Raw genomic sequence first — 23,672 nt, forward strand, 5'->3', positions numbered from 1 at the left:
ATCAAGATAGAAGGGAAAGGGCAGATTTTCACTGGAGGATAGAGGTGGATATGATAGGCTTCAAGAAGTTCAACAGCTGGCACTGGACTTGGTGAGGAGTTTGCCCATAGCTTATAACAAGTTGCATCTTTTACTAGCATCTCTAAGGCCAAGTCTACATTGGCTAATTACTGCACAGTAAATCAGCTCCCAGCGCTGTAATTCCTGAGGTATCCACACTGGCAAGGCACTTAGTATGCACTAACTCTGCAGTTTCTGGGCTCCAGGTAAACCATCTCAATGAGGCTATGTCTAGACCGCAGGCTTCTTTCAGAGAAGAGATCTTCCAAAAAACTTTTTCCGGAAGAGAGGTCCACGCTGCCAAAGCGCATAAAAAAAGCCATCTGCTTTTTCAACAGATAGCGTCCATTCAGTGTGGACGCTATCTTGCATGTAAGCTGTGATTACTATGGGTAGAATGGCCACCAGGGCACCTGTGCTTTTTCCTGTTTCCTCCTCTTACGAAAACTCCCTCTTCCCTGTTCACACATGCCTTCTTCCGAAAGAGCTCTTTTGGAAAAAGGCTTCTTCCTTGTAGAAAGAGGTTTACCAATGTCAGAAAAACCCTTCTGTTCTTTCGATTTTTTTTTTTCCGAAAGAATGCAATTGATTGCAGTGTAGACATAAGTGAAGCTTATTCGGAAAAACTTTGTAGTGTAGACATATCCTGAGACGTGTAGAGCTTGCTGCACTCTGGATACCATGCCAGATGGGAAAGGGGAGAGGGGGCAGTGTGGACACCTGAGTTTATTGCTGCATCCAGACGGGCCTCCAGAAATGGCCTATAATCCCCCAAATCTCATCTGCTTTTTGTTTGTGGAACTCATCTGTTTGCCCTGCAGGCATGTGCATATTCTCTTTCAGAGACCTGTTTCTGACAGCCAGCCTGCATGCTGTGCTGACCTGCTCTGGGGCACAGAGCAAACCACTCAGGTGGAATACTCCTGCTGTTAAACACAGAGGCAGGGGTCTGTGTATGTGGGTGAGAGAGAAAGAGGCTGTGCAAAGAGCCTAGGCCCTAGGAGGGAGCTGGGTGGAGGCTGAGATGTCAGGGTTTTTCCTTCTCCTTGCAGCAGGGGGATTATTTCCTGCTGCTTCCTGAATTTACAAGATCACATGCTGACATCCCCAAAACACACTGTCTGCCCCATGTGCACGCACACTGACACACACACACTCTGTCAATCTTTCCCCTTCCCCAGACTTCTGTTGAAAAGCAGCTGGCAACGAAGTAGGGTAACCATGGAGCAATGGGATTGGGGAAACCTGCATCACGTGACGCTGACTGCTTCATGCGCATTGCAAACACTTCCCAGAGCATTCTGTGGCCAGTTGCACAAGGGGAGAGCTACCACAATGCACTGCTCTCTGTGGACATGCTCCATTGTCACAAGGAGCACAGTGTGGACACACAACAGCGGTTTCCCTGTAGCACTTTGTCAACAGCACTGTAACTACCAGCACTTTACATCTGCCAGTGTAGACATGATCTAAGTAACTCACCCTGATTGCATCAAAACCAGGATGTTGGTGAAGGAGTCAGAACTAAAATGGAGCTTGTGAGCCCAGGAAAAGAGGAGCACAGTCAATGGAAATAGAAAAGGGAGGTAGCAGCTGAATTGGAAGGAAAGATGAGGAACTGTCACCCTATTTACCAATGTTTTAAATAATTCCTAGGCACCTTTCCTCTACTAAATTTGGAGCACCTGCCCCAGCAGTCAGAGCACTATGTGCACAGTTAGGAGTTTCAGGGGGTAGCTGAGTTAGTCTGTAACAGGGAAAAAACAAGAAATGGTCTGGTAGCACTTTATAGAGTTTAGACTAACAAAACATGTAGATGGTATCATGAGCTTTTGTGGGCACAGCCCACTTCTTCAGATGACCAGAGTTAGTGTCTCTACCCTTTGCTTCTCAGGTTACACTCCTTTTCTCTCCACTGTCAGGTTAATCTTCCCCTCCAGCCAAACACCCATGTCTCCATGAAGGTTGGGGAAGGTGGAAGGGTCCTGCTGTAAATGCATGCCACATGCTTCTCCTGAAAGACATCTGTGTATGGGCAGAGAACCGTTGCCTGGGCCAGACATGCAGGTCTAGAAAAGGCAAATCCTCCTCTCTCCTCTTTGCATGTCGTGCATTGAATAGAGGTGTGCCATTCCTCTGATACCTTATAGACTAACTGAAGTGTAGGAGCATAAGCTTTCGTGGGCAAAGACCCACTTCGTCAGATGCATGCATGCATCTGACGAAGTGGGTCTTTGCCCACGAAAGCTTATGCTCCTACACTTCAGTTAGTCTATAAGGTGCCACCAGGACTCCTCGTCGCTTTTGCAGATTCAGACTAACACGGCTACCCCTCTGATATATTCCTCTGATGAATTCTTCCCCCTTCTGAAATGTTTATTTTCTCTCTAATAAGATTTAGGGAAATGGGATAATTTGAGGTTGTCTGACAAGAGAGGGTAGTGGGCTTCTTAGTTACTTGTCATGGTCCCATGCAGGGACGGCCCGAGGCATTCTGGCGCCCCGGGCACAGGCGTGCGGTGCCGCCCCCAGGCACACGGCACATGCTCAGGCCCACCCGTGGGGAGTGGGCCCGCCCCCCTAGGGTGCACAGGCCTGCCCCCATGGTGCATGGGTGGCCCGGCTACGGCTGCTGGTGCGCAGCCCGGGGCCTGCCCAGCGCAAGCGTGGCCTGGCTGTTGCTGATGGCACGCGTGCTGGGCCATGTAGGGCCCCACGGCTGTGGGGAAAAGGGAGTTGCTGGCCAGCACCGCGGGGATGGGGGCGGCCGGTGCTGTGGGAGCCAGGCACGCAGTGCCTGATGGCAGCTGTAAGGGATGCTGTGAACCCCTTACAGCTGCCATCAGGCGCCCCCCATCGGTTGATGCGCTGGGCAGCTGCCCGGCTCACTCATGCCTCTGTCCAGCCCTGGTCCCATGATTCTTGTCAGTGTGCGAGAGGGCTCTACCTTGCTCAGCTGTACACTTTACTTTCTTTTACTTTATACATTTAAAAGATACCATAATTAGAGTTTTCCTTTCTGTGTCTGTGTATCAGAGGTGACAAATGAATGTATCTGGGAGGAGGATTGGGATGTGGGGTCATGTGTCCCCTCCCCCCAAAAAAAAAATTCTCAAAGATTTATACTTTTAATTTAATTTTCTTTCTGGAGTGGAGTGGTTCAAAATCGTGCCCCCTACTGTCAATATTTACACGTCACCTCTGCCTTGTAGTGTGAGTCTGTTGAATTCCCTGTATGATACAGAAGTTAGTGTGGGGGGGATCTTTGTGTTTATTTAAGATTAGATGTTTACCCTTTGCTCTCATAAATAATGATACAAGAAGTTTGACAAATTGGAATTTGAAGGTGCAGTTGCCAGGAACTAAGACACAAAAGCTTTTGTTCTCCAGGCTACTGGCTGTGGCTAGATATTACTGTTCGTTCTAGGGATTGGCAAGCCAAGAGTGTATGAAATTGCTCCATGCTGGGCGCTGTTCCTGAGATTGAGCTACTATCCTGCTCTCCTAAAATCTGTTCTGCTGCATTGCTCAGATGTGTAGGGTGGTGTGCTGCCAGTAATGATGGACTTGACCTGTGGAGTCCCAGGCAGCAGGGTATGCATATGGGGTTGACACCGTTGTCCTAAGCTCCTTGTGATGACTGGCCTAGGGCAAACCAAGAGGGGAGGTTTGTACTGTCCTTTTGCTGCCTACGCTGGAAAGAAGCGATTAGCTAGTGCAGCCGGAAATGTGATGTTCCAAACAAAGATGATTTTTTCCATGACGTATGAAACTTGATATGGTCGTGCACAAAGTTTGTAGTGGTACAGGGTGTTCACCAAGTGATGCAAGAGCTGCAGCAACCAATGTTACACTGAGTCAGGTAAACACAGACTTTAGCAGTGCAGGGTGTCTGCGTGTTAAGATCACTTTAATGTTGCACAGCTAAGCTATCAGATATCAACCAAAGGTCTTAAATGCACAGAGTGCCTGAAATTCCTAAGTAGTACAGCTGCAATATTTTTTGTTTCCATGAGCATATGTTTTATTCTACAGTCTTTACTATGTGATCAGACTATTTCTCAATTATACACATTCACACTTGTAATACAATACAATACAATAGGAGTAATTTTGCTGCATGGTTGCTCTTCTTAGTATAATGTCTTCCAACTAGGGCTATCAAGCGATTACAAAAATTAATCGCGGTTGATCACATGAGCTGCCCCTTTGAAAGCTGTGGTGGCATTTCAAAGGGACAGTGCTGTGGGAGCCTGGGATCAGCTGGAGTCCTCACTGACCCCAGGCTCACTGCAACTGCCCCTTTCAAATGCTTCCCCAGGGGCAGCACCTCAGGAGTCTAGGAGCAGCTGGAGTCCCCAACTGACCCCGGCTCCATGCAGTGCTGCCCCTTGGAAATGCTGCCGCTGCTGCGTTATTCTGCCCCTTTGAAATGCCAGGGTAGTGCTTCAAAAGGGCAGCACCACACAGCTGACCCTAGGCACTGCCCCTTTGAAATGCAGCGGCGGCGTTTCAAAGGGGCAGCGCTGTCCGGGATCAGCTGGGGTCTCCAGCTGATTCCAGGCTCCTACTGTGCTGCTCCTTTGAAATGCACTGGTGGTGTTCAAAGGGGCAGCGCCATGGAAATGTCTGTGATTAACATGTTAAAAAAATTAACGCATTAATTGTGCTCTGTGTTAATCGCAGGCATTAACACACATTAATTGACAGCCCTACTTCCAACCCATTTCTCATGATTATATACAAACCAGACAGTCACTGTATATAAAATAGCCAAAATACACACTTGAAATGGTGTATTATCAACATTCAATAGAGGGACTGACATTTTTCATGTCACATATGTCTTTAAAGCTGAATTTTTAAAGACGATTCAACTAAAATGGTTCATCCATTTCCAAGAATGGGGTTAGGGAAACAATAAGCTATTGGTCAATGTTCTATCATAGAAAGAATAATGACGGAGATGCAGCCGTGTTAGTCTGGTATAGCTGAAACAAAAGACAGAACTATGTAGAGTGCTACATAGTTCTGTCTATAGAAATAATAAATTTGAGTACTAGCTGGTGTTTGCTATAGACACCCAAATCAGACTGCAGAACATGACTGGTTTGTACAGCACCTATCTATGGGTCAGTAGGATAAACAGCTGCATTATTATAGGGATTTCAGTCCAAGTGATGTCCTTGAGGACTTGTGATGCTAATGCTAAACAATCTTTGGAATTTTTAAAAACTATAGATGACAATTTCCTGATTCAAAAAGTGTTGCCTCCAGTATGAAGGAATATAATGAGGAATCAGTGACTGAACTAAAACTACTGATTGCTTAGATTTGTGTGATAATCTGGGGGCAAGTGATCAAGTAGCTTGATTACATTTGCTATGGGTTAACAGAATAAAGTCACAACTCAATTCTATATATCTCGTGCCTTAAAAGGGCCAAATTTCATGAAGCTGACAAAAATTAGCCAAATCAGATGGAGGAAAAATATGTAAACTTGGAATAATTAAGAACATTTTTACTAGATGGACACACACAGTCAATATCACAATTTAAAAAAGAAGGCAAGATTGGTTATAGAAACAATCTGGATTAGAAGGGAAGCAAAAGAAGCTATTATAAAATATAAAAAAAATGGGAGAAGTGAATTGGGAGCAGTGAACTTAAAATAGAAGCTCCAAAGTTAAGGTCAACAAAAGGAAATATTTAATAAATAAGGGATAATAGGAACCTTAACACTGGTCCATTTATAAATGGAAATGTGAGACTTGTCAAGGATCTTGGCTTGTTTACCTTAACCAAAAGAAGACTGAGGGGAGATATGATTGCTCTTGAAATATATTAGAGGGTTAAATGCCACGGAGGGAGAGGAATTATTTAAGCTCAATACCAATGTGGAGACAAGAACAAATGGATATAAGCTGGCTATCAGGAAGTTTAGACTTGAAATTAGACTAAGGTTTTTAACCATCAGAGGAGTGAAGTTCTGGAACAGCCTTCCAAGGGAAGTAGTGGGGCAAAAGACCTATTTGGCTTCAAGATAAAGCTAGATGGGTTTATGAAAGGGATGGTTTGATGAGGTAACATGATCTTGGCAATTAATTGACCTTTCACTACCAGTGGTAAATAGGCCGATGGTGGGAAGATAGGAGTTGCTATAGAGAACTTTTTTCTGGGTGTCTGGCTCATGAGTCTTGCCCACATGCTCAGGGTTTAGCTGATCGCCATATTTGGAGTCGGGAAGGAATTTTCCTCCAGGGTTGATTGGCAGGGGGCCTGGAGGTTTTTCGCCTTCCTCTGTAGCATGGGGCATGGGTCACTATTAAGAGGATTATCTGCATCTTGGGGTCTTCGAACCATCGTTTCAAGGACTTCAATATCTGAGATATAGGTGAGAGGATTATTCTAGCAGTGGGTGGGTGAGATTCTATGGCCTGCATTGTGCAGGGGGTCAGACTAGATGATCAAAATGGTCCCTTCTGACCTTAAAGACTATGAATCTATGAGTTCCGTATTTAGGAACAGGTCAGATGGTGTATTCATATTGGATAATGATTAACCATGAAATACTTTGCATTCCACTAATATGCAAAGAGGATGTTGAATAGAAGTTTATAAAGTTAGATATTATTAAATCTGCAGTCTAGATAATTTATATTCAATAATTGTAATAGAGCTGTCTGAGGAGCTCTCAGGAGCATTAATGTTAATTTTCAATCAGGCTCAGAGCACTAGAGAAGTTTCAGAGGACTTAGAGTATTTAGAAAAGATAAACACTATTTAATGTTCTTACATTTACCTGGAAAATTAAAAAATCATTACTGATGAAGTTGGCAAATGGCACACAGATTGGAGGCTTAGTAAATAATGAAGAGGCGCTATCACTGATATTGAGTAATCAGGATTTGTTTTAAAAGCTGGGTGTAGGAAAACAATGTATGTTTCAATATGGCCAAATAGAATGTCATACATCTAGGGCAGTGGTTCTCAAACTTTTTGGCCAGTGACCCACCTGACTTACTGGAAATTTTTCTGCAGACCACCAGCTGCTAATGGAAACTTTCCATTAATTACACAGTTATACCGGAGCCAGTTTGCTAGTGCTGCAGCTAGGGAAATGGTTTCATTTAACAAGTAAGAAAGGCCCCCAAATGAGACACCTCACTCCTCTGGTGCTCCAGCCCCACCGGGTGAGGGGAAGGAACAGGGAGGGCTGAGGTTCAGGGCCTCTTATAAGCCAGATATATTATTCTGGGGTTCCAAGGTTAATGGATTTTCTGGAGCCCCCTAGGTTCTGGTGTTGGGACAAAAATGGAGTATTCAGTGTGAGCTGGATCAGCAGACTCAGGGCGTTCTCTTCCCCACGCTTTGCAGTGGGAAGCTGGTACTGGCGCTCTAACATTGCTGGAGTGCCATCATGAGCTCCCCACTGCAGGGGAAAGAAGGAGGCTGAGCTTGAGCCACGAACCACATGGAAGGTGGCCATGGACCACTAGTGGTCCGTGGACTGCAGTTTGAGAACCACTGATCTAGGGCTATGAATGTTTGTAGGCCATAGTTACATGGTGCAGGACTCCTATCCTGGGAAGCAGCAAGTCAGGGAAACCCTTGGGAGTCCTGAGTGATAATGATTGTGGCTGTGCTGTCCCTATGAATATTTGTCTAGATCTGGAGATATTATAAGCCTCAGAATAATGACACTATCTACATGCTCTGCACAGCCTAGTTAGAGCTTTGCAGCTAAACTCTCCACAGAGCATGCTCCATCCCCAGTCTGTAAGGGCTGAGCAGGACTTTCCTTGATATTGCTCCTTCCAGCTGCCGGGATGCGGGTGCTGTGATGCCAGAATTGAGAGCCGGGAGACCATTCATTCAATGCTTACAGTGCACCCCTGCTAGTTACCCAGTGACCCTGCCTGCTTCAGACCTAAAGAAGGGAGGAATGGTGGGCTGAGGGGGAAGAGTGGGAAATGGGGGAGAGAATGAAGAATTGGCTCCTGTGGGAATTAGGAGCTGGGAGTGGGGATGGGCAGGAGTGGAGGGGGCTGTTAGGAGAAGATGGGGATGTTATTTTTATGCAATGAGTATAATGGATTTTCTTCAGTTTAGACATTGTCATTTTGTGCCAGCATTAGAACAACCGCTATTACTTCTAATGCTTCCAAATGAAAGGATGTGAAATCTCCCTCTGCGTCCTGCTGATGCCTTTATCAACAATATGTATTTCCCCTGCATCATCGAGCACTAGAACTGGAAGGGACCTTGAGAGGTCATGGAGTCTAGTCTCCTGCTCTCATGGCAGGACCCAGTAGCATCTAGAACAGGGCTACTCAACACATGGCCTGTGGGCCACATGCGGTCTGTGGCCCATTGTTTTGTGGCCTAAGGTGTGGTATGGATTTATGTGGGGCTCAAGTCGTGGCCTGCGGGTGGGAGCCAAAATAAAAAATAGTCAATATAATGGTCTTCTGTTGAAATACATTTTAGTAGTTAAATTCCTGGACTGTCATTGCTCATTAAAAGTGTGAAAGAAGCTATTTGCAAGTATATGCAACCACATTTAAGTTGCAGCCTTTGGCATGTGCTGAGAGTATTATGGCTCCCAAGGCTTCCAAAGTTGAGTAGCCCTGTTCTAGACCATCCCAGATAGATGTTTGTCTAACCTGCTCTTAAATTTCTCCAGTGATGGAGATTCCACAACTTCCCCAGGCAACTTATTCCAGTGTTTAACCACCCTGAGAGTTAGGAAGCTTTTCCTAATGTCCGACCTAAACCTCCCTTGCTGCAGTTTAAGCCCATTGCTTCTTGTCTTATCCTTAGAAGCCAAGGAGAACAATTTTTCTCCCTCCTCCTAGCAGTTTAGATACTTGAAAACTGCTATTATGTCCCTTCTCCGTCTTCTCCATTCCAAACTAAACAAGCTCAATTCTTTCAGTCTTCCTTCATAGGTCATGTTCTCTAGACCTTTAATCATTCTTGTCGCTCTTCTCTGGACCTTCTCCAATTTCTCCACGTCTTTCTTGAAATGTGGTGCCCAGAACTGGATACACTACTCCAACTGAGGCCTAATTAGTGCAGAGTAGAGCAGAAGAATGCCTTCTTGTGTTTTGCTCATGACACTCCTGTTAATGCATCCCAGAATCATGTTTGCTTTTTTTGCAACAGCAACACACTGTTGACTCTTATTTAGCTTATGGTCCACTATGACTCCTAGATCTTTCAGCAGTACGCCTTCCTAGACAGTCGCTTCCCATTCTGTATGTGGGACACGGATTGTTCCTAAGTGGAGCACTTTACATTTGTCTTTATTAAACTTCATCCTATGTATCTCAGACCATTTTTCCAGTTTGTCCAGATCATTTTGAATTATGAGCTTATCCTCCAAAGCAGTTGCAACCCCTGCTAGCATAGTATCATCTGCAAACTTGATGTGTACTCTCTATGCCATTATCTAAATCATTGATGAAGATATTGAACAGAACCAGTCCCAATACAGACCCCCTGCGGAATCCCACTTGTTATGCCCTTCCAGCAGGATTGTGAACTGCTTATAACTACTCTCTGAGAATGGTTATTCAGCTGGTTATACACCCACCTTACAGTAGCCCCATCTAAGTTGTATTTGCCTAGTTTATTGATAAGAAGATCATGCAAGAACATATCAAATGCCTTGCTAAAGTCTAGGTATATCACATCGACTGCTTCTCCCTTATCCACAAGACTCGTTATCCTATCAAAAAAAGCTATTAGATTCGTTTGACATGATTTGTACTTTACAAATCCATGCTGGCTGTTACCAGGTGTTTGCAGATGAATTCCTTAATTGCTTGCTCCATTATCTTTCCTGGCACAGAAGTTAAACTGACTGGTCTGTAGTTTCCTGGGTTGTTCTTATTTCTCTTTTTATAGATTGGCATTATATTGGCTCTTTTCCAGTCTTCTAGAATCTTTCCCATCTTCCATGATTTTTCAGTGATGATAGGTAAAGGCTCAGATACCACTACTGTCAGCTCCTTGAGAATTCTAGGATGCATATCATCAGGCCGTTGTGACTTGAAGACATCTAATTTTTCTAAGTGCTGAGAAACATCAGGACAAGATACAGCAAGAAACTAATTACTCTGATCCTCAAAATACTGATGTCAATGTGCTGTGACCACTGCTTATGACACTGATTATAACTCTCATTGTTAGCTTGTGCTCCCTTCCATCAGTCTGTGTATCCACCTGTCTTGTCTTCTACTTGCATTAGAAAGAAGCTCTTCAGGATAGAGACCATCGATTTGGTATATGAATGTGCCTGGCTGAAGCTGTTAGGCATTGCTATGATAAATTAGTAATTAATAATTATGGACAGTGGGTCACATTTGTAAAAAGCTGATAGATTTTAAGATATAAAAATGATAGAGGCTGAAATGATGCACAGGCTGTGAATGAATCTGTCCATTATCCACCTTTAGCATGTATACAAAAGGGAGAAAATGTTACACTAGGGTTAATTTGATCACTCCAAACTTTTACAGAGTGACATGAGTGCCCATGAGATTGTCCATGTAACTCCATTTCCCCAGCCGTCTTTTTAATCATACTGAAGCAATAGAGAACAGTATTGTTCACAGTGGCTGTGACTCCAAGAAGCATAAAATATAGCTGATTGCTGCAAACAGACATTTTTTACCCTCACACATCGTGCAGAAATGGCTGTATTGTTAGGAGTATACAGGAAAGGCAATAAAAGAGATCCGTGCTCCGTGTGGTGTCTTGTCCTTTGGACTATGTCTCAATCACAGTGAGACATCTTGGTCTTCTGATAGAACCCCATTAATTCATTGTATGAGTCCTTGATTTCATCTTAGAAACAAAACATCCTCTAGCTTGATTGACACTGGTATTGACACTCTGGAATGATGACTGTTAGATGAATTAAATACAGCCATGGCTGGAGCTGCTCCCTGCCTGATCTAAAGATAACTAAATTCAATGGCAGACATTCCATGGTGTCAGGGGCTACTGGATCAGGTCCAGAAAGCCAGTTTTGCAATGTGAGATTCCCTTTGCTTGACTGACAGCTCACTAAGGGTATATCTACACTACGGGATAAGATTGAATTAAGATACGCAACTTCAGCTACATTAATTGTGTAGCTGAAGTCAAGGTACCTTAATTCAACTTTTGGTGCTGTCCACGCTGCAGGAAGTTGAAGGGAGAGAACTCTCCCTTTGACTTCCTGTACTCCTCGTGGAAGCAGGACTAGTGGCATTGACCAGAGCCCTCCTCTCTGTTTGAATTAGCTGTCTTCACTAGACCTGCTAATTTGAACCCTGGAAAGTCAACAGCAGCAGCTTCGATCTTCTCTGTAGTGTAGACATGCCCTTAGTGTCTGCAATCAAAGGAGCACTGTGCTGGAGTTGTACCATTTTAGTTGGAGGTCCTTGTTAGAAGATGAAATGTGAGGGCACATTAACAAATAAAATTGGTTAAATTCTAAGGCAGTGGTTCCCAACCTTTTTTTATGCTGTGGGCTGGCAAATTCATTCAAAAACTTTTGGCAGACTGGCACGGAAACATGTGCATATTTAAGACTGTAATTTATTTGCATATCTATTATGGTAATTAGTTTTAAGTGGTCGCATGTTATTTTGTCATTCATTGGCTTTAATCTGTTTGCTGATTCCTATGCACTTAATAATGTAGTTTAGTTTTTAATAATCAATATTAGCTTAGATTTTATTTTCCTATAGTTTTTATCAGTGAATGCAGAGTTATACAATAGGAAAACACTGCTAAACCACTAGTGAAGTATCCCTTCCCCAAATAACGTGAAGTCTAAAGGCATAAAAACATACAAACATGCAAGATCAAAATCATTGTGAAACGGATGGCATGCTTTTTTGCGGAATAGTTCTGGTTTTCACTAATTTGTGGAGAATCCTTATTTTTATAAGACTAGAGAGCGAAACATTTCTGCTAGAATAGAAATATTCCTCCAGCTGGAATATTAATCAGTTCACACATTAGTGAAGATTCTTTGAGCTTCTAAGAGCTGCACGAGAAGATAATGCAAGATAACACTGTTTTGAAGCATGGTAAATGTTGACTTCTCTTTGACTGGGTTGTAAAGAGTTAATGTAATCCAGTTTGGGTAAAAGTTGTTCATGGTGATTCATATTAAGCAACTTAAACCAGCGTGTTTGCTTCAATTAAACTTATTCATTCATGAATGTAAGTTTTAGCATATTTCAGTATTTTTAAATGTATCTAGCCCATGGTACATCAGGCAAATCAAAGGAGGGGGGACATGATGGTTAACAAGAATTTGAAAAACTGCTGCGCATACACATTTTAAACCAATAAAATAGTTGCTAATACTTTTTATTGAAGATATTCTCCAGTCCAAACCTTTTGCCTCAATTGCATCAGAATTAGAGGCAGTACTTAACAGGTCTGACAGTGCTGACACATTCTGCACATTCATTTTTTCCAGCTTTGGCATTAAGGTCAAGAAACATTGCAAACATTTTTGCCACAAAAGAATGATTGAGCAACTCTGCAAAGGAGAAGGTGGGATGAAAGGAAAATCCCCCTCTGCTGGGAGCCAGCTATAGCTTTGGCTCTTGGGATTATTTTTAAAAAGGAAGGAAAATTTTAAAGACCTTTTTTTAATGGCAACGCAGCTGAAGCCTGGAAGAAGTCTGCCACAGTCTGAGGAGAGGGGCCAAGGGGTACAGCTGATAGCCACAGCACCCTGTCTCCTGCTCTGAGATGAATTAAGGAGGGAAAGTAAAGGGACCCCTTGGCAGGGATGCTGGGGCTGAGCCAGTCCCTGGAGCAGCCACATGGTCTAACCACCCCCAGAGCACCCTCCCCCCAGAGCAGCCACATGACTGTTGTAGGCCACGTGGCTGCCGTGGATCAGGAACCTGGAGCAGTCAGGCTGCCCCAGCAGGGACCTCATCACTGTGGCCCGGCTCCAGTTGTGGCACACCCAGCTGCTTGCAGCACCACTTCCCGTGGTCGGAACATTTTTTCTGTGTGGGCAGGCGCGCACCTTATAGGAAACGGTAGCTCCTCACTGCACATGGCTCATTAGCAGTAGGGGGCATGGCCTGGCAATGTGCTGCAGCCCAACAGGCAGGGGTTCATGGTCTGCCACCAGTCCTTGGCCTAGTGTTTGGGATCTGCTGTTCTAAGGCTTATTAACATGGTAAATTAATTTGGAGTTTCAATATAGACTGATCACAGAGGAGGTTTTCAAAGACACAAATGGGAGATGGGTACTGAAATGAATACAATTCATACATTTCTACGCAAGCCTCTTTGAATTTGCATATTCAAGCTGCCATGGGTTACCAAACAGTTATGAATCCCAAACTGGTTTGAAACTAAGTACATAAGAATGAGTCCTAATGAATCTGTTGTGAAAGTGTCAATATTTTAACTTTCTGAAATGATCTTTTTTATGTCTTGTTAACTTTTAGTTGTTATAAAGAGAGAAATTAAAATGTATAAAATTATTTTAAAAAATAACAAATGTTGAATTTGGGGCCTGTTTAAAATTCATTAAACCATTAAAAGCTTTTATTTCAGTAGTCTTTAAATCAGTTCTTTGTTATATGAGAAGTCAACATGCTGCATAATACAAAAATAATTGCACATGAAGTGAAGGAAAAGGTTAAAAGACACTAAAGACTTCAGCCAATCCATATTGTATCTTATTGCCAGCTGCCTTATACAGCCAAGAATGAGACACACGCACATCTGCTATGGGAAGGCATAGTGGTATAAACAGTGTGGCATGCACAGGATTCAAGGATACTCCTTTTCTTTCGAACCTGGTTCTTATGCAAACAAAAAGAAAATATGAGCTATAGGTGTACAAAACTGCATTCTGTTTCCAGGCAGGGAGCTTTGATGGTTCTAACTGCATACAACACAGGTATGTTAAACTTATTATCCTTTATTAATGTGATTTTGAATTACTTCCTGCAGGATTTCAAAATAATCAAGCAGTGTATTCAGTCTCTTGTATTTTAAGGATCAGAAGTTCTATGTTTAGATTTTATGATGGGGGAATGTGCTAGGATTTTTAATAGCTTCCCACAGACTTAGGCATAATTTTCATAGGAGTAGTCGTGTAACATACATCAGATGAACTGGACTCCAGTCGGCAAAACTTATGCCCAGATAAATGTGTTTGTATTTAAGGTGCCACAGAACTCCTCGTTGTTTAGACATATTTTTGTAGATGATACTTTTTTATGGATAGTCACAAAATGTCGTAAGTACAAGCAGATAATGTTCTAGCTAGAAGTGCTCTGAACAATCTGTATCCCCTCAAAATATAAATGCAAAATAGATATAGGGGAATTATGACTTCTATGTGTTTTAGAATATAATTATTAAAAATAATTGGTTAGAGTTATATGGCAAAAAAACCCACTGCACTAAAATCTATAGACTACTGTACTTCAAACTTCACTGGAGTGGACACCACACTCTATTACGTAGCTACTCCTTTCTGTTTTTCTACATAACTTAAAAATAGGTTAATGATCTTATTAACTTATCTATTTGTTCTCTAATCCTAAATATCTAATTCTTTATATGAAGCATAACTGAAAGGCATAAAATAAAACCCCTTGTGGACAATGAATTTGAATCCTTTCAGAGCTGTAAATGTAATTTTTAGCAACTGTAATTTGTTAGAATCTCTTTTTACTCTGAACTCCTCTAATACCTGAAAGTGCAGATGGAACGCAAACAGATGCCTCCAAATTTTCTTTTTCACCATCTATTTTTCATAATTGTAGTTATTTCCAGAACATATTAACCATTTTATAACATTAAATCATGTAATTATGAGACAGGTTTTTCAGAGGCACTTAAGATCGTTAGAAACCTTTAGGCACCAGGGGCAGTCTTAGTCATCTTCTAAAATTTCAAAATTTGCTCTTACAACTCTCCTGCAATATGTGGAAGTTTTTGAGTCTCTTTGCTTTTCAACAGCTTCATAGTTGAAAAGGTATTGCAAACAAGAGTAAATGATTTTGCATGTGACTATGGGCATTCATATACACTTTTTGCACAGACACATCAGTTTCAACCCTTTTGAAAATGAGTCTAGTCCAGTGTTTCTTAAACTATGTTCCGTGGAACACTGGTGTTCTGTGAACAACTCGCAGGTGTGTCGCGACCTCTTCTTTGTTTTTGTCTTTTTCTTTTTCTTTTTGTCTGACCAACAATTTTTTTTTTAAGAAAATGTTCATAGGTGTTCTGCAAAAGAAAATATTATTGTTTGGTGTTCCATGGTCTCAAAAAGTTTAAGAAACACTGGTCTATTCTTTTAAAAAGAAATACAGTATTCTACAATAATGACCCAAAATACTGCAGTTTCATTAGTGATGCAGTCATATTTTGGTCTGCAAGTGTTGCACTTATTTTTATAAATAGTGCTTTTCATGACGGAACATGTGGATTTGGTGTATTTTGGTTGCTTTCCTCTAGTGTCCTCATAATGTGTTGTCCAAGTGCTTCATGTACATATTCTTTTTATTGTGCTGAATAGATTTACTTATTATGATGAGTCCAAGACCTGGTGTACTTTGGTTGCTTTCCTCTAGTGTTTTTATAGGGTATGTCTACACAGAAGCATTATTTTGGAATAACTGATGTTATACTGAAATAACAGAGTGGCTCTACACTGCAAGCCATTACTTCAAAATAATGTTGAGCTGAAGGATTTCTTACTCTAACTCCCATAACCCTCATTTCATGAGGAGTAAAGGAAGTCAAAGGAGAATGTTCTTCCTTTGACTTCCTGCTGTGTAGACAGCGCCAAAAGCTGAATTAAGCTATTTTGACTTAAGTCCTTCATGTCCCTTTCCTCGCTAGTACTTAAAGACAGATTTGAATGGACTGACTTGAGAACCTTGGGTTCTATTCAAGGACTAGGAGATCTGATTACAGACAAGCAAATCCAGGGGCTGAGCCTGAGACCTGGGGTGGGGTCAGAGTGACCCTGAGTGACAATGAAGAGGCAGCCACAGAAAGGCTCCCTGCTACTCAGGGAAAGCCATAAGAGCTGAACTCTCAAAGAGTTGAACTAAGTGGTGGAACCTTCAACCCCAGCACCAGAGAAGTGACCTCAAGTAGCAAGCAGCAATAGCGGCAGAAGGGATAATTGCAGCAAAGGAAGCAAGTGGTGGGAGAGACGGTGGCAGAGATAACAGGAGCAGTGAAGTAGCTGCAGAAGTGGGGGTGGTAGCAGAGACTTTATTCAATGCCCCCCCTTTCAGGTGAACCCATGTGAACACCCCTCTGGGCTCTGCTGACCAAGGATGTCCAACTGTGAGTGGGGTCACCCACACATCCACTGAGTGCTACCCTTCATCTTGAGTGTCAGTGGCTAGGTGTGTTGTTTATCAATAAGGTTGGAGGAACTCCCTCCCCAGAGCAGTGACCTGTTTCACTGATCCCATCTCCACTGTGTGCAGTCTGCACATGGTGCTGTCTCCAGTCAGAAATTCTTCTCCAGGGTGGAGCATGAAACTGATAGCGCAAGTATCCTCAGCCTATCCTTGCTCAGCCATTTCAGCAACTGAGGGCACTCATACCAAATCCAGGGTAATCCATGCCCTGTTCCCCTCAAGACTGCAGCCCTCCCACCCAACCCTCTCCACAATGAGGCTGCCCCGCTCCCTCCAAAACACTCAACTCTTTGGTTACATCTATACTACGAGTTTTCTTGGCAAAATATGCTAATGAGGGGCTCATTTGCATGAGTTGTGATCTCATTTGCATCTTTTCTGCTGATCCATTCTTGCGCTGGGGTTTTTGTGCAAAAACAAGCACTGTGGATGTTTTCTTTTTGTGCAAAACCCCCTTTTCCCGCAAGATCCTTTTGCCTCAAAAAAGGTTTACTGATCTTGCGGGAAAAGGGGTTTTTGCAGAAAAAGAAAACATCCCCACTGCTTGTTTTTGCGCAAAAACTCCAGCGCAAGAATGGATCAGCAGAAAATATGCAAATGAGATTGCAACTCATGCAAACAAGTCCCTCGTTACCATATTTTTTGCTGAGAACTCGTAGTGTAGATGTAGCCTCTGTCACTGGTCAGACAACATTCCTCATAATGGCAACAGCTGCTTGCTGTAACATAGAAAAGAGCATCGATATGTTGCTATTCCTGAGCATCTTCTGTAGTACAGAATGTCAAAGTACCAACTACTTATAACTGCAAAGGTTCATAGAACTCATTGGATTAGTGAAAGTACAATGTAATGCAGGGGTGGCCAACCTAAATATGAGAAGGAGCCAGAATTGACCAATGCACATTGCCAAAGAGCAACAGTTCTATGTCACCAGCCCACCTCCCCACCACCGTTCTTAGCACATCCCGCCCACTGGCAGGCCCACCAGACGGTGCCTCCTTCTCCTTTTCCTTCTGGCCACTGTGATCCCATCTTTCTCAGTGGGAGTTGCTGGAGAGGGTGGGGACCATCAGTATGACAGGCTCAGTGGAGAGGGTAGGAAGTGGCAGGATCCTAGGGGTAAAAGGTGGAGGAGGACAGCGCCTAGGGCAGAGCTGGGGGTTGAACAGTGAGCAACCTCCAGCCCAGTGCAAAGTTGGCACCTGTAGGTCCAGCCCTGGATTTGGTACCTACGTAAGGAGCCGCATATTGACTTCTGAAGAGCTGCATGTGGCTCTGGAGCCACAGGTTGCCCACCCCCTGCTTTTATGCATGGACTGTGAGCATGACATCATCTTCTTAGCATATGGATAACATAATTCAGATGGCAGGTGACCAGGATTCATCACCAAATTTGGCTTCCCTGACCTAGCCTGGCACTGAGAGGGAGTGTGATGCAGGGAAATTGAGCTGCTTCATCTCCACTCTGTACCCTGGCAGCAACTTCTTGTTCTTTGCCTTACAGATATTATGCAGAACACAAGGGGCAGCTATAATCAAATGATTAAGAGTAAATCATTCAGGTAAACCCCCTTTAACAATATACACATTGATTGCTCCCCCAGGTAACAATTATTTACACTGAGCTTGATAGTAAATAAAAGTAATTTTATTACGTGCAAACACTAGGATTTAAGTGGTTGTAAGTGAAAACAGAGCAAAGTAGATTACAAATTTAAAATAACAGAATACGCATAGCTATTTCTAACAGTAAAAGCTCAGTACAAGCTTATCCTAAAACTGTTCTTATTTCAGCAAACCCTCCAAGCCAGGGAAGATATTTCCCCCCCCCCCCCCCCGGGGATGTCTGGTTCATTCTCTGGGGAGTTTTATGCCAGTCAAAGACACAGGGCTGAAAACTTTGCATCTTAGATAGCCTTCCTCTCAGGTAGAAACTGTTTTACATTCTCCCATTTCATGGAAAATTACTTGGTCAGACTCACCAACTAGGGTGGGTACTTGTCTTACGAAGACCAACCACTGCTAAGACTTAAAGGACAAAAGGGGCTGTTTACAGGTGATCACCCAGACATTGAGGGAAACACCCTTGATGGCTTTCATTTGCATATTTAAAACCATAAATGATTCCATATTTCTAATTCTACATACAAGAATGATACATACACCAAAATAAGATATACAGATCCAGCATACTGGGACATTAAGATTGATAGGTTACATGAGGTATTTTGTCCATAATATCTTTGACTTATGCATATTTGTGACCATAAATCAATTTCATAAAGGAATATGGGAGAGTCCACCACACAACCATCTTTCTGCATCTCTGCATCCAGTAGTTGAATCCTTGAGCTGTAAAGGTAGCTGGTGTACTCATGGGTAGCCTTTCCAAATCTTTGTTAATGCACCCTGGCCATGGTGGGGCTCAGAGTTCCTCTTGGCAGCTGAGGTTCAACCCCAGCCACCTCTGCACAGGGAGTGTGGGTCAATACAAGTGCCAAGTACACGCAGAGCTTCTCCAACTGTGATGGGGGACTTGGGGCTCCTTTGACACCAAAGGGCAAAAGGGAGGGGGTGAGGACTGTGCTTTGGGAGTAAGAGGCAGGATGCTTCTTCTGGGAAAATGGGGGCAGGGCGCAGTGACTTGCCCCACTCTTTCCACATGGCAATTTTGCTGGGGAGTGGGGTCAGGGTATTGGGGCATTATACCAAGCCTTCCAAATTGTCTAGGGTCCTGGTTGTAGTCATGGTTGGCCCAATGCCCAATCTGCCACAACTGACTGTGATAGGAACTGCAGGGCTGTATCTACACTGGGCCACTTATTCCGGAAAATCAGCTGCTTTTCCGGAATAAGCTGCGAGCTGTCTACACTGGCCCTTGAATTTCCGGAAAAGCAACGACGCTCTACTGTACAAAATCAGCCACTATTCCGGAAAAACTATTCTGCTCCCGCTCGGGCATAAGTCCTTATTCCGGAACACTGTTCCAGAAAAGGGCCAGTGTAGACAGCCCAGTAGTCTTTTCCAGAAAAAAGCCCCGATCGCGAAAATGGCGATTGGGACTCTTTTCCGGAAAAGCGCGTCTACATTGGCCACAGACGCTTTTCTGGAAAAAGGGCTTTTCCGGAAAAGCAGCCTGCCAATGTAGACGCTCCTTTTCCGGAAAAACTGAAAATGGAATAGTATTCCGTTTTAAGCAGTTCCGGAAATTCATGCCAGTGTAGACACAGCCCACATGTCTAAGGGATTTTTTTAGAAAGGTGCAAAATTATTAGATAGCATTATGGGATGCAGAAAGTTGCATGCTGGGAACTTTACACCTTTCTTCCAATCCCTCCTGCATCAGTCATGTATGTCATGCACTGGAAGAAGGTGAATGGTGCATTTGGATACCTACTCATGGTGCACCTCACTTGTCTTACTCACCAGGAATATTGTGTGAATGTGACAAACCGATGCAAGCAGCCAAGTATGCATGCACATAAGTGATATAGTAACTGTAGCAAATATACCCCGACTAATCTGTGTTACCAACAGTTTGCAGTATAGACATGGCCAAAGACCATGCTAGGTATATGCAGAACTTTCCAGCACTTCATGTACAGCACAGCAAATGTGAGGGAGTGTGGACCCAGCTGTACTTCTGGATGCATAGGTCAGGGCTGTCTTCAGGGGAGATACAACCTGACACACCAGCCAGGAGGTATTCTTGTCAGTGAAAATGTATAATGCTTATAGTATACATTGTTTAGAATAAATAGTCTCTCTACAGAACATTCCTACATATCACTGATTTCCTGACCTCCTATACTCTCTGTAGCATGCATTAGTTTTGACAAAAAAAGTCCTACAATAAACTCTCTCATTTTCTTGTAGCTGGGAAGACAGTTTTAATGCACAAGAGGCCACAGCCTTCTTCCTGGGAAAAGATGGCGGTCAAGGTGCTCCAGAAGGCGTACATTTCCCTCATCCTAATTATCATTCTTGGAAGTCTTTTTTCTGGGGTATTCTACAGGTGGCAAACAAAAATGATGAGTGAGTAAAGAATATGTCAGTACAAAGATTTCTCTCCTTTTTTGGAACAGAAAGTAGGAAAAACATGAAGCATATCAAAGTTGCAATCATGAATACATAATACATCTGGCATGACAGATTCTTAGTTATCCTGGCATGTGTAGGGAACAGAATACCAGAAAAAGCAACATCTGAAGTTAAGTATCCGAAGATGCACAGCATGTTTCTCCTAAAAATAATGCCACTGCCATTCATTTCCAAGGTTTTCCTTGTCACAAGTCTTCTAATAATCACAGTAGCTTGTGTTGTGCATCTGTAATAGAGTAGACAATTGACAGTGAACTAGAGATTTGTGTTAATCCTGAGCAGCAATGTTAGTTCCTCAGGGGGTTAATTTCAGTTCTGTGGTTTTAGGAATGAAAAGAGAATTCTGCTAAATTACTTTACACTGATGGTTTATGTTGCTTTCTTGAACACATCTTCTTTTCCAGATCCGAAGGAGGATTGGCTGCTGAGACAAGTCTATCGCAAAGACATACTGAACTCTATGTGCTTGATGAACAATCTCTCATATTCACAAAGCAAACTGCCACATGACGTTGCAAGACAGATCTTTGTGGAGCATAACCACAAGTTCATCTATTGTGAGGTGCCCAAGGTCGGCTGTACCAATTGGAAGAAAATCCTCCTCCTCCTCACAATGAACCTGAGCAGAGAGATTAATGAAGTCCATGATGATCTCATCCATACAACCTCACTGATAAAGAGGCTGAGTTCTTACTCTTCTGACTACCAGGAGAAATTACTGACCAGTTACACCAAAGTGATGTTCACCAGAGATCCCCTGGAACGGTTGGTTTCAGCTTACAGAGACAAGCTTCTGCACTCTGAGCCATACTATAGTATCACTGTTGCAAATGAGATCAAGGCCATGTTCAGGAAAAACAAAAATTCAACTGAAAGGGTCACTTTCCAGGAGTTTGTTAATTTTATTCTGACACAAAACCAAGAAAAATTAGACATTCATTGGAGACCAATGTTTCTACTCTGTGATCCTTGCGACATTCATTATGACATCATGGGGAAGTTTGAGACCGTAGTGCAAGATTCTGAATGTGTTCTTAGGAATATTGGTGCCCCAGAGGATATGCATTATCCGAACTTTAAGAAATATAGCTCAGAGAAACGTACGAGTGATGATATCACCTTGGCATATCTCAGAAAGCTGAGCTCGGAGCAAATCCAAAAGATCAAGGAGATGTACAAGATGGATTTTGCCTTGTTCAGCTATCCTTATGAAACTGATACAGTATGAAGCGGAAGGCCATTTTTATTCATACAAAATCACATGAACTTGTATACAAAGATAATTGAGGTGGTTGGTGGTAGCAGTTAAGCAGTATTAGTGTTTTGTGAGACGAGTGTGATATACTAGTTGATCATTTATAAAATTATCAGGAGCAGTATTACAAAACTCCAGTCAGTGAATGTTCTACCAATATGCTATGTAAAGTATCAGTGGAAAAGGCATGATTTGCTAAATATGGTAAGCTGGTTTATACATGTGAGTCATCTTTTTGGTTTGAGAGTTATAAACGTGTGGTTTACTGCTGTCCCAGGTTTGTGGTGTGTATCTGGGTGACACTCATAGACAGATTGGCATCAGTGCTATCCAGCCTCCTTGATGGCCCATCATGGGCAATCAGCTGTACAATGGACCCATTGAGAGAAGCCAGGGACTGTGTCTATGGGTACGTCTAGACTACATGGCTCCGTCAACGGAGCCATGTAGATTTGTTTGTTCGGCAAAGGGAAATGAAGTCATGATTTAAATAATCGCAGCTTCATTTAAATTTAAATGGCTGCCCCGCTCTGCTGATCAGCTGTTTGTCGGCAGATCGGGGCAGTCTGGATGCTCCCCTGTCGACATGAAAGCTCTTTATCGACCTCCCTGGTAAACCTCATCCTACGAGGCATAACGGGGAGGATGATAAAAGGCTTTCAGGTCGGCGCGGGAGCGTCCAGACTAGCGCGCTGAGCCTACAAACAGCTGATCAGCTGTTTGTCGGCTCAGCGTGGCAGCCATTTAAATTTAAATGAAGCCACGATTATTTAAATTGCAGCTTCATTTCCCTCTGCCAATCAGCCTAATCTACATGGCTCCATTGATGGAGCCATGTAGTTTAGACACACCCTCAGAGTCAAAAGGATATTTCAAGATAAGTCTATGGACATGGGACTCCAAATGCTTTTCCATGCCTATGTGTTGTGAGCCTGTGTTTGGGACAAAAGGATATATATATAAGCCACAAAGCAGAGAATATAAAAAAAAAAACAACCCAAACAGCTGCATCACCTCTGTTTCACATTCAATCAAATGCCCCACTTTTGGAGTAACTTCTCTTGAAATACAAGTGTTGAATAAAGGACTGATAGACCCATCAAGCTTTGAATGTGTTCCAGAGGAACTTTACAAGCCAGAAAACTCACCAATGCTGCTAAGAACCGGGTATGTGTTCTTTGACATAATATGTATGTATCCGATTGCTTTAACCATTGAAAACATCTCTCTTCTTGTTCTTTTCTAATAAACCTTTGGTTTTAGTATTGGCTGGCACTGTGGTATTTTGGGTATTGTCCAAATTAGTATTGATCTGGTAATATGGCTGGCTCTTCACAATCAGAAGAACATTTTGTATAGTGAATAGAATTTTAAGTAACTTCCCACTTCACTGGACATAGCTGCTGATTTGGAGCCAGGGTCAGGAATGCAATAAAGGAGGCCCTGTTATTTCTTTTATCTAACTTCTTGTTAGCTTGTGTGAGTTCAGGAACAGAGTTTTGTGACTGTTTCGTGAATCTAACTATTGTGTTAAACATCAGCTTTGGGAAACCTGCTCTTTTTTCTAAAGCTTGCCCAGACCCTGGAATTTTCAGTGTGGGCAGCTCCAGACACCTTGACTCACGACTTGTCTCCTGACTCAATGTAACAAATATTCCTCCTGCATGAGATTTTTTTCCTACTGCTACTAGTGATCTGGTTGCTTGAATGAGTGTGAAATTCACAGAGATCCTTGCTATGATGGGGTAAAGGATGGAGAATGTCGTACTTTCCATATACAGTCATTTCAGTGCATCCATTTTTAGTTTGGATTATTTTGGTATTC

At 42.8% G+C, this 23,672-nt stretch overlaps 1 protein-coding gene across 2 annotated transcripts; it reads left to right on the plus strand.

The window, feature by feature from the left end:
- Positions 1 to 13,807: 13,807 nt before the first annotated feature.
- LOC102453432 (carbohydrate sulfotransferase 9-like) lies at positions 13,808 to 23,126 on the plus strand. 2 transcript variants are annotated; one of them, XM_075927146.2, is made up of 4 exons: positions 13,808 to 13,999; positions 17,996 to 18,053; positions 20,368 to 20,526; positions 20,997 to 23,126. In XM_075927146.2, the coding sequence occupies exons 3-4, from the start codon at positions 20,385 to 20,387 to the stop codon at positions 21,818 to 21,820; spliced, it is 966 nt and encodes a 321-aa protein (XP_075783261.2). In that variant the 5' UTR covers positions 13,808 to 13,999; positions 17,996 to 18,053; positions 20,368 to 20,384; the 3' UTR covers positions 21,821 to 23,126. The 2 variants fall into 2 exon arrangements, with proteins under 2 accessions (XP_075783261.2, XP_025043317.3); XM_025187532.3 differs by lacking the exon at positions 17,996 to 18,053 and having other exon boundaries at positions 13,809 to 13,999; positions 20,997 to 23,125.
- The last annotated feature ends 546 nt before the right edge of the window (positions 23,127 to 23,672 follow it).

The sequence above is a fragment of the Pelodiscus sinensis genome, chromosome 5 (assembly GCF_052426305.1).
Source record: "Pelodiscus sinensis isolate ZL-2025 chromosome 5, ASM5242630v1, whole genome shotgun sequence".
Lineage (NCBI taxonomy): Eukaryota > Metazoa > Chordata > Testudines > Trionychidae > Pelodiscus > Pelodiscus sinensis.